The sequence below is a fragment of the Aquarana catesbeiana genome, linkage group LG10, assembly GCF_042186555.1.
Source record: "Aquarana catesbeiana isolate 2022-GZ linkage group LG10, ASM4218655v1, whole genome shotgun sequence".
Taxonomy (NCBI): domain Eukaryota; kingdom Metazoa; phylum Chordata; class Amphibia; order Anura; family Ranidae; genus Aquarana; species Aquarana catesbeiana.
This window is the reverse complement of record NC_133333.1, coordinates 124613772-124625552: the sequence shown is the minus strand read 5'-3', so window position 1 is coordinate 124625552 and position 11781 is coordinate 124613772. Positions and strand designations below refer to the sequence as shown.

Here is an 11781-nt window from a genome sequence, read left to right as displayed (position 1 = left end):
CGACATTTAGCGAAGAACCTAGAGAACACGATGGCGGTTGTTGCAACTTTTTATCTCACACGGTATTTGCACAGCAGTTTTTCTAACGCTTCTTTTTTGGGAAAAAAACAGTTTAGTGCTTTAAAAAAAAAAAAAAAACAGTAAAGTTAACCGAATGTTTTTTCATATTGTGAAAAATGAAGTTACATCGAGTAAATAGATACCTAACATGGCACGCATCAAAATTGCACATGCTCGTGGAATGGCGCCAAAGTTCAGTACTTAAAAATCCCCATAGGCGACGCTTGAAATTTTTTTCACTGGTTACATGTTTTGAGTTACAGAGGAGGTCTAGGGACAAAATTATTGCTCTTGCTCCAACATTCACGTCGATACCTCACATGTATGGTTTGAACACCGTTTTCATATGTGGGCTGGACTTACATTCCGCTTCTGCGTGCAAAGACACGGGGACAGGGGCGCTTTAATTTTTTTTTTTTTATTGTTAATTTTACTTTCTTTTTTTTTTAGTTTGACACTTTTTTTGGAAAAAAAAACCATTTTGATCACTTTTATTCCTATTACAAGGAATGTAAGCATCACTTGTAATAGGAATATGACATGACAGGTCTTCTTTAAAGTGAGATATGAGGTCAATAAGACCCCACATCTCACCACTAGGCTGGGAACCCTGAAATTAAAAAAAACAAAAAAAAACAAAAAAAAAAAAAGATCACAGCTTCCTAGCCGAGGTGGCGCCATTTATCTGAATGCAGAGGCCAGGCGTGATGTAATAACATCGTGCCCGGCCTCCGATGATCATAGAGACTCCGGCGACCATCTGGTCCACCGGAAATCTCTATGATCAACATCCGGGACCAGCGGATCCTGTCTCCGATTCACCGATCGTAGCGGTGTGTCGGTAGAAGCACCGGAGGGTGGCGGGAGACGTACCCTCTTGCCTCCCGTAAGAACGATCAAGCGACGGAACAGCCGCTATAACCATTTTTATGGTGTAGGGAATCGCCGGCTGAAAGCAGCAATATCTGAATGATGTCTGTAGCTACAGGCAACATTCAGATATCCCCGCTCAAAGTCCTTCACGTCATATGACGGTGGGCAGGCAGCAACAAGATATAAATATATATATATATTTCTCCCTGCCAGAGCCGATTTCCGTAACCTCTCTTTTTGGTAAATTCTTTGTATAAAATCTTCGTTCCTCTCAAGACTTCCTGTTCTCTAGCTCCCTCATCACCTCCTCCCATGCTCGCCTCCAGGACTTTTCCAAAGCCTCTCCAAATCTATGGAAAGCCCTACCCCAATCTGTCCGCTTATCTCCTACTCTATTAGCTTTTAGACGATCCCTGAAAACCCTTCTCTTCAGAGAAGCCTACCCACACCTAACGACTGTATTTTCATTTTTTCCATCAACTAACCCCCCACAGTTATTACCTTTTGTTTCCACTTGACCCTCCCTTCTGGATTGTAAGCTCTAATGAGCAGGGCCCTCTGATTCTTCCTGTATTGATTTGTATTGTAAGTGTACTGTCTGCCCTCATGTTGTAAAGTGTTGTGCAAACTGTTTGCGCTATATAAATCCTGTATAATAATAATAATAATAAATTGTAATTGAAGTTGTGGGTTTGAACAGTACACATTTATTTTAAAAGTGCTATTGTGAATGTTTTGTTACAGGTCTTTCTTTAGAAAGAGATGCAATTGAAATAAAAGGTAAATTTAGTGAAAAAAACAGACTTGAAATAAAAGACATGAAAAAGTTGTAGCCATGATTCTGTAAGCTTGTTTATTATCAGAATATTACCATAAGTCCCATGCTCCCATCCCACATCCTCAATGTGAGATGTCCAAGAAATATTCCAATCCAGAATCATAAAAATTTAGGAGCTATAATTCATAAAATAACTAAGTCAAATACATACATTTGGATAATTATATAGTTTACACACCCATCCACAATCATTAAAACACAGAGTATGAATGTTAATATGGCCTTACTTGAAAATAATACTCCCAAATCTTGTCTTAAACCAATGTTAAGAGAAAATTACTCATGTACAATAGGAATATATCTGGAAGAATTTTCTTTTTTTTTCTTTCTTTTTTTTTTAAATACAAATACATACAGAAAAGGATGCAGAAAACTCCCTTTAATGGGAACACAGCTTAAAAAGAGCTGTGATTAACCTGTCCTAAAAGTGCAAAGGCGCATCCCTAGATTGCTTCCTGATCCAGCAATGTCAATGGGGAAGAACAACAGAGCTTTCTACAGAGAGTTAGTGTAAATAGGCAATGGTATGTGGACAAAAGCACCACCATTGCTATACAACTGGCTGGTAATGAAAGGGCGTAGTTGGTGGAGATCTTCATGCCCAGATAAAAAAAAACAAAAAAAACCAAAAAAAAACCACATACTTATTATGAAGCTTTGTTCATTTGTGCTGGTGCAATGAATGGATTCAAATGCAAAATAATGTGATTGCAGGCTCGCATTTACGGTCTGAACAAGCTGCATGTTCATGCTGGCACCAGAGTTAAACGATTGTCTACATAAAACAGTCCACATGGTGTAAAGTATGGTTGATTGGTGATCTATTGAAGGAAGTCTTGTTTAGAGCAGCAAAAAATCTGTCAGTAATTGGCACAGAACACTGATTAGTAGTGAAGACCAGCACAGAACACCCTCCACTAGCGAGAAGATGCAGGCTTCCCAATCTCCAACACTTTGGTCATGCGGGAAGTTTTAGGAGAGCTTTTAGAGGAACAGTGTGGCAGTCTCAGTAAGGTGGCAGTACAGCTGGAAAACACAGCAAGCTGAGGTTCTGAAGCTCTGGTCCTTACATGCAAGGGGAAATATGGGAGAGGGGGCTTGTGTATACATAAAGATCTCAGCACCGTCAGTGCAAATACAGAGGCAGACACACAGGCAACATTATTACTGGCCCTAAATATTATTTGTTTTACTGGTGTCTGCCTCAAGTGTGCATTGCTAGCTCAGTAGTGTTTTTGGCAACCTGCATTAATGTTTTTGGAGAACAAGAATCTAAACACCATATGGCGCATACCTATCATTTATTTATGGCTTATTTCCTCATGTAGATGAGGAAACATGAAGAAGACCATTACTGACATGATGTTGGCAATTTGTCAGGTTCATAAAAGATGAGCAATTTTCCTTCTTTACATCCAACGTACAAATTTAGCAGATATAGCTTTAGAAAAGGATGCTTTAATCTCACGTCTGTCTTTGTAGTTATATAACACTATCAGCAAGTAATCCAAATTCGCCTTACATAAAGATGTCAGCTATTTTTCTTTTACTGCTGCATTTTATAAGCCAAATAATGTGTACCCTGTGTACCTACATGTGTATATTTAGCATATGTGATGATCATGAGATAGGGGAGGACTGGCTGTCTTTATCTGCAGGGGGTGCCCAAGCTATAAGTATTTGTGAGATGTTAGTGGGCTGCAGGCAGATCCCTCCATTCAGCTGGAATCTCATGGACCAGAGCTCAGGAGACTTCAGGTTCAACCTTTGTCTGTAGGAAGCATTGTGATATCTGTGGACAGAAGTATAAAACATAATTATTGAATAAGTAAAATGATATAAGCTGCTTAAAATATTAAAATGCATACATTAAACAGCACACCTATCTAAAAACACACACACACACACAGCTGTGAAAGAGGGCGAACCATTAGAATTTTTCTGGACTCCTGTATGAATGGAGCCTAATATATTATATGATCTTACAAAAAAGCAATTGAGAGAATAATTGAAGACCTTTAGCAATGAAGCAAAGGAAAGGCGAGTATGTGCTAAGGTGAGGGGCATTAAAACCGAATTAAAACCTCATGCCATTTGATCGCTTTATAATCCTATATATAATTTTTTTTTCCTGGTTATTAAGGGGCGGTTCACACATGTGCGATGCGGGAACCCTGCAAATCCACTACGCGTTCCCGCATCATACCCGACCCGCACGGCAGTTCACACTGCCATATGCAAACTATGTGACAATAAATTGCTAATGACGCCCCCATTTCGGCTTGCATATTGCACTGCGAACTGACAATTCAGACATGAATCAGATCACATAGGTGTGAACACTCATGCGATCCGATTCTGGTGCGGACCAAAAAAAGGGCCCTGTGCGAGCATAGTCCGAATGTGATGCGATATCAGCCATACTATCTGTATGGCTAAAATCGCATCAACATTGCATGCAATTTGCAGTCCGGTGCGAATCACATGCAATCTCTCACCACGTAGCAGTGTGAACTGGCCTTCAAATGGCTGCTTCCTGCACTTCTCTCCAATGCTCTATACTGGCAGAGCTGAGCAACAGCCACACCCCTCAGCACAAGCTTCCTCACACAGATTTGTACTGAAAAGAAGGGGTGGGGGTACGTCAAACCAGATCTGTTATTTCAAGGGTTCCTCCATGTTAAAAAAAAGGTTGAGAAAGGGCTGGAGTAGAGCATCTTATAATAATTTATTAATTTTCAGAATATATGTTTGTGTGGTTTGTCACAATACAAAGCTCAGGGTGTGCTCTGTTGATGCCAAATGGTATACTCATTAAAAGACACAGACATAAGCACAGTCCCTGCCCTTAAACCTAGAGGTGACCTAATTTAACAGGTTAAGTGAATAAAATTAATTATCTTGCTACAATGGAACCTGAAAATGGGTGGGATATATTAGGCAAGCTGATGTGATTAAAGTTACTCAAGTCCTTCAGTTTTCTGCTTTTAAGGATAAGTACAAGCAGCCCCCCCCCAATACAGTCAACAAAACTGTAGACAGTGTGCTGGAGCCTGACACTTGGCGATCGCAGGCGCAATTTTTTCCAGACTCCTATTTTAAAAAATAATAAATACACATTTTTTTTTTTACCTGCAAAAAGATGTGCGTTTTTTTTTTATATGTAAGGATGAACCTAGCCTTTAACAGGGGGCCCAATTGTATGGCTAGACGACTGCATCAGAGCAACCAAAAAAACTGCAGCTCTTGTGGGATGTTCCCAGTGTGTAGTGGTCAGGACCTACCATTAGGGGTCTAGGCAACGAGCCTGGCGACAGGTCATGGGTGGCCAGTCATATTGATGCACGTGGGGAGCGAAGGCTGGCCCATGTAGTCTGATCTAAGAGAAGAGCTATGGTTGCTCAAATTGCTGTAAAAGTAATGATAGTTCTGATAGAAATGTGTCAGAACACATTGCATCGCAGTTTGCTCTGTATGGGGCTGTGTACCAGTAGACTGGTCAGGGTGCCCATGATGATCCATGTCCACAACCAAAATTGCCTACAATGGCCATGTGAACATCAGAATTGGACAATGGGACAATGAAAGAAGGCAGCCTGGTCTTATGAATTCAAGAATGGTTTGAGGAGCCAGGAGTTTAAAGTGTTGACTTTATCTCCAAATTCTTCAGATTTCAGTCCAATCGAGCATCTGTAGGATGTGCAGGAAAAACAAGTCAGTTCAATGGAGGCCCCACCTCGCAAATTACAGGACTTAGGGATTTGCGAATGACAGCTTGATGCCAGGTACCACAGCATACCTATAGAGGTCTAGTAAAGTCCATGACTCAATGGGTTATGGTTGGTGCTCATAATGTTATGGCTGATCGGTGTAAATCCAATTTGATTATAGTGATCTGAGGGTGGTGCATGCTATTGATGGGCATTTTTCCACTTGAGTTACTTTAAATGGCAAACCAGGGTACTCTCACTGAAAAGGGGGACAGAAGGTAGACATGGCTTAGTTTCTGTGGGTGGGTTTTAGGCTGTAAGTATGGGATGTTGAGGTTCAGAGGGATGCCTCCTACCACTTATTGTCAGTTTGCTTTGCTCCATTTATATTTGTTTGCTTTAGCTACTGCCTAATGGACATCACGCATAGATACAATTCTGTAAGTGAAGTATCAGTGCAATTTAACTCTGCAGAACGATATCCCCACGTTAAACTAAATCATTGACAGACCAAGTTTACAAATGGCCTCAATCATTTACCTAAATGTATAAAAACATTAATAAAGAAGTCACAATGTGCGTTATCCTAGTAATAGAGCAACACAGGAAATGAATGAAGGCTCACCCTCTGCTGGCATTATACACCAAGGCTACAATATACAGTGTCTTGAAAAAGTATTCATACCCCTTGAAATTTTCTACATTTTGTCATGTTACAACCAAATTGTGATTTTATGTGATCGAAAAAAACAAAAACATAGTGGCACATAAATGTGAAGTGGAAGGAAACTGATAAATGGTTTTCAATTAAAAAAAATCTGAAAAGTGTGGCGTTTATTTGTATTCAGCTCTGATAATAACTAAAATCTAGTGGAACCAATTGCCTTCAGAAGTCACCTTAATTAGTAAATAGAGCCCATCTGTGTGTAATTCAATCTCAGTATAAATACAGCTGTTTTGTGAAGCCCTCAGAGGTTTGTTAGAGAAGCTTAGTGAACAAACAGCATTACAAAAGAAGAAACACACCAGACAGGTCAGGGATAAAGTTGTGGAGAAGTTTAAAGGAGGGTTAGGTTATAAAAAAAATATCCCAAGCTTTGAACATCTCACGGAGAACTGTTCAATCCATCATCCTAAAATAAGAGAATGGCAAATGCAAACCTACCAAGATAGGGCCGTCCATCTAAATTGACAGGCTGGGCAAGGAGAACATTAATCAGAGAAGTAGGCCAGAGGCCCATTGTAACGCTGGAGGAGATGCAGAGATCCACAGCTCAGGTGAGAGAATCCGTCCACAGGACAACTATTAGTCATGCACTCCACAAATCTATGGATGGCCATGTATGAAAGAGTGGCAAGAAGAAAGCCATTGTTGAAAGAAAGCCATAAGAGGTCCTGTGTGCAGTTTGCAAGAAGCCTTGTGGGGAACACAGCAAACATGTGGAAGAAAACACATGCAAACAAACCCCAATTAAAAGTAATTGAATCAGCACTCACTGACATCAGATGAAATATATAGTGGTAATACACTGATAAGTGCAACAAAGCAGAGTTGGTTCTTACCGATAACTCGGTTTCCAGTAGTCTTCCGGGGCGGCCCTTGAGAGATGGAGCTTCTCCTGACACACAGAAAACACATTGCCAGTAATTTCTTTAAAAAGGCAGTCCCCCTCAGGTCCCTGGTCAGTCATCCAAGAGAATCACACAACACAACCCCACAAGGTTAGACATTAGGGTGGGATTGTGCTGTCCTGGAAGACTACTGGAAACAGAGTTACCGGTAAGAACTAACTCTGCTTTTCCCCCAGTTGTCTTCCAGGTCAGCCCATGAGAGGATAACCAAGTACTCACTAGGGTGGGACAACAGCTTGGAGGACTTTCCTACCAAAAGCCTGGTCCTGGCTGGATATCAGATCCAGCCTGTAATGCTGAACAAAGGTCGAGAATCTTGACCAAGTTGCTGCCCTGCCATTTTGCTTCGGAGTGGCTCCCGCCTTCTCTGCCCATGAGGCTGCTGAAGCCCTTGTTGAATGAGCCCTTAGATCTTTTGGCGGTGTTATCTCCATAACTCCGTAGCATTCCAGTATAGCTGCCTTGATCCATCTGGCTAGCGTTTTCTTGGACAATTGTTTACCTTTTTGTTTGCCAGTGTACAGGACAAATAGAGCATCTGATGCTCTAAACTCATTGGTGACTTCAAGCTACTGAAGGAGACATCTAGAAGGCTTAGTTCTTGCTCTTTGCTATTAGCCAGTGAACTACAAAATGAAGGTAGTAGTATATCCTGGGATTTATGAAAAGTTGACGTCACTTTTGGTGTAAATCCCTGATCTGTTTGAAGGACGATTCTATCATCGTGGATTTTGAGAAAAGGCTCTCTGACAGACAGAGCCTGGATTTCCCCTATCCTACGTGCTGTAGTGATAGCCACAAGGAAAACGTTTGAGTGTCAGCAGGCGTAAAGATGTTTCTTGTAGTGGCTCAAAGGAACTTTTGATGATCCACCTCAGTACCGCCGACAGATCCCACGTGGGACATTTTTGTGTCTTGGGTGGTCTGTATTTTGTCAACGCCCTGCAAAAGCAAGAGACCAACGGTTCTTCTTGTAGTGTCAGTTCTAGATACACCAACAGCGCTGCTATGCGGACCTTCAGCGTACTAAGCGCTAGAACTTTATCAGCACCCTGCTGTAGGAACTCAAGAATAGTTGGTGTATCAATCTTTTGTCTGTTATTTTCTGCGCACTAGTTGTTGAATTTTTTTCGGCCCTGGTGTTCGGCTTCCTGGCACTCAGAAGCGTCACAACCACTTTATCTAAGAGTCCTTTTGATCTCAGGATGTCTTCCTCAGTAACCAGGCCGCTCATTTGAAGCTTTCTTGTCTTAGGCTTGTTAGGGGTCCCTGACACATCAGGTCGTCCCTGAGAGGAAGTAGCCACGGCTCTTCTGCTGAGAGAACCAGGCTCTCTTGGGCCAGTATAGTGCTATCAGTATGAGCTTTGTTTGCTCTTGTAGGAATTTCTTTACCACCCGAGGAATCAGATGTTCCGGAGGGAAGGCATAGCACCTTTTGAAACTCCACGGTTGTGGAGTGCGTCTATTCCTAGAGGCCGTTTTGCGGGTTTAGCGAGAAGAAACGCTTCACCTGGGTGTTTTTTCGGGATGCAAATAGATCTATATTTGGTACTCCCCAGCAGGCTGTAATTTCCCTGAACACCTCTGGGTGTAATACCCATTTCTCTTGGGAGATCTCTTGGCGGCTGAGTAAGTCAGCCACTTGATTGTTTTCCCCCTTTAGGTGGACCGCTTCCAGCAACAGTAGATTCCGTTCTGCCCATCGACAGATCTGGTTGAAGATGTGGCTTAAGGGGGGCTCCTCATGCCCCCTTGTTTGTTCACATAAGCTACTGCCGTGGCGTTGTCTGACAGTATCAGGGTGTGATGGCTTCTTAGTTGGCCTTGGAAGTGTTCTATTGCTTTGGCTATTGCCATACTTACTCTTGATGAGGCCTTGAATCTTCTCCTCTGGTAGGGATGTCTTCTGCTCTATGGAGTTGAGCAGATATCCCAGAAACCAAACGTTCAGAGTGGGACACAGGTTGGATTTTTTGATGTTTAAAATCCAGCCCAGTGACTTTAGCCATACCCTGTTTCCCCGAAAATAAGACCTAGCGTGATTGTCAGTGATGGCGGCAATATAAGCCCTACCCCGTTTCCCCTGAAAATAAGCCCTACCCAGAAAATAAGACCTACAAGAACTTTAACTAGGGCTTATTTGGTGGGTAGGGCTTATATTGCAGCCATCACCAACAATAGCGCTAGGTCTTCTTTTCTGCCAGGTCTTTTACCAGCTGTACTTCTGACGATGCTGCAGATAGTAGGTCGTCTAGGTACGGTACTACGGTCATCTTCTTCAACCTCAGAGGGGTCAGGGCTTCTGCTAGGACTTTGGTAAATATCCTCGGTGACAAGGATACTCCGAAAGGAAGAGCCCTGCTTTGGAAATGATACTCCTTCCCCTCTATCTCCACTGCCAACCTTGGATATCTCTGGGATTCTTCTCGTATGGGAATGTGGAGGTAGGCATCCCTGAGATCTATGCTCGCCATGAAAGTTCCTGGTTGAAGGATATTTTTGACTGAAAATATGGATTCCATGCAAACTTTTTTGTATTGTATCGCTTGGTTCAGGAGTTTTAAATTTAATATCAATCAAAATTTCCTGGAAGGTATTTTGATCACAAAAGCGATGATGTCTAGAATGAATTGATTGGCTGTTGTCTTCTGCCATTGAGGTAGGAAGGTAGCCAGCCTCCCCCCTACTGGCGTTCTATCGTCATTGTTTTGGGGCTCGATTAGAAGAGCCAAAGAGGACATTACTCTTTGGCTTCCCCTTGTGACCCGCACAGTGCTTTTTTGGGTACTCTTTCTTGTCTTCTCTTTTGTGGAGGTTTGCGTTTCTCTACCAGGAAGGCTTTCTTCCTGTCCGCTGTTCTTTCTAAGGCTTCGTCCAAGCCTGTTCTGAATAGAAGATTTCTGCAAAATGGGAGGTTACATACTCTCTGGCGGGGCCGGTACAGCGCGGCTCCCTCTCTGGTGGTGTGGGTACAGCGTGGCTCTATCTGGCCTCCCCCAGAACAGTCCTCTTTTTCTTCTCCTGTAGCATGCTGCTGTTTTGCCGGGTTCCAGCCCCCCCCTGGAATGTATGCTGGGGGACTGTAGCCTGCTGTCTGTAAACACACTGGGGCCACCAATCTTCCGGGACTACGTTTCCCATGATGCCCATCCCCCCATGTGTTCTGACCAATGGGGAGGGAATCAGAGCGTGCAGGAAGCCGGCGGGGCTAAGGGGAACACGATTAGAGCCGCTCTCTTCTCCTGTTCAAATTCAGCTCACAGGAGAAAGGAGGGGGGGGGCAAAGGGGGAAATACATACACTGCGTACACGGCTCTCCTCTCCCTGTCACAGTGCTGCTGCTTAAGTGATCATCGCTTTGCCGATTGGGGGGGCCACTGCACCCACTACAACTGCTTCCTGGTGTCACCTGGGTGCAGTCCGCCCTCCCTCCCCATAGCGATGTCATTCAGATGTACCTCCCCGGATGGCGGCCCTGCGTGCGGGAGTCGGTGCTTTTTTTTCGTGTGGGGGGGGGCATTTTTTTGCTGCCCCCATCCCCCCCCCCCCCCCCCCCCCCCCCCCCCCCCCCCCCCCCCCCAAAGTCCTGGCCTAGGCCAAAATACAGCACTGGATGGACCCCCTTATTAGATTTTCTGCCAATAGTCTATATAACCAATAATATGTATACAAATAAAAGAATAAACCACACACTGCTTCTAGATAAGGGTTAATAAATACTACAGAAATCCAAACATTTTATGACCTAGATAATGTTTTGTTTCTTTAATAAGCTAACGCAAAAATGTATTGGTTCCATCAACGTTCTGAAACCTTTTTTTAAAAAAAAAAAAAAAGTTGTCCTTGATGTAGAAGATAAAAAAAAAAAAAAAAGCAAAAACAAAAAGGTGCAGTTAACTTTTGTCATATCATACCTGGATCTTCCTCCAGAAGGCCTGATGCAGCCAGTTTGTTTCGGAGTGCATGATAATAATTTTCAAGTCCCTGGAACAGATAACAGAACAATGTAAAGAGATCAGGTTTAGGAAGAAAAGATTCTAGCACGTCAATAAATTTTGTACTCTGGCCAAAAGCATATAAATATGTTGTCCCCAAACCTTTCTAAGTGCAAGAAAGCAGACGTGTAAGAAATGAGATGAGGAAATGTAATAACTATGGTACTGAGAAAAAGGTGTTTAACATATTCTTATCACACAGCAGCTGCTTGATTCCAAATGAATCATTACCTGCATGTGTTAGAACGCAGCTAGAACAAATTATTTTTCTCTATACATGTTAATACTGTGAATAAACGGTTTCTATAGGAACAAAATAATGATTAAAGCTATTCCCACCTATATACTACACAGTTACATTAGTGAACTAAAATCTTCCGCTTTTGCAAATGCAATTCTGTAAATTTGGCCATATGTGTCACCCAACAGAATATATTATCAATATCATTAACTACTTTTATTGTGACCTAACCTCTATTTAACCTTCTATGCAAGTATCAGACAAAACCTGTGCTGGATTTCCTGTGGGCAGGATTCAGGCGATCTCTGTCCACTTTTGTTCGAGATGTCCCAAACTGATATTGGAGGGAGAAAATTAAATGATCAATATTAAGGTTAACCATACTTGACATCCTTTGTCCTGCATCTTGGGCTGTAGTATCTACTCAAAC

At 42.5% G+C, this 11781-nt stretch overlaps 1 protein-coding gene across 1 annotated transcript in view; it reads right to left on the bottom strand.

Annotated features, from left to right (window-relative positions):
- Positions 1-1760: 1760 nt before the first annotated feature.
- The window catches only part of ARHGEF12 (Rho guanine nucleotide exchange factor 12), a 441882-nt gene continuing 431861 nt past the window's right edge, over positions 1761-11781 (bottom strand). The window contains exons 40-41 of the mRNA XM_073602566.1: positions 11030-11099; positions 1761-3563 (exon numbers count right to left, since the gene is read on the bottom strand). Coding sequence (XP_073458667.1) covers positions 3532-3563; positions 11030-11099 — 102 coding nt within the window. The 3' untranslated portion in view covers positions 1761-3531. The remainder of the gene's footprint in view (positions 3564-11029; positions 11100-11781) is intronic.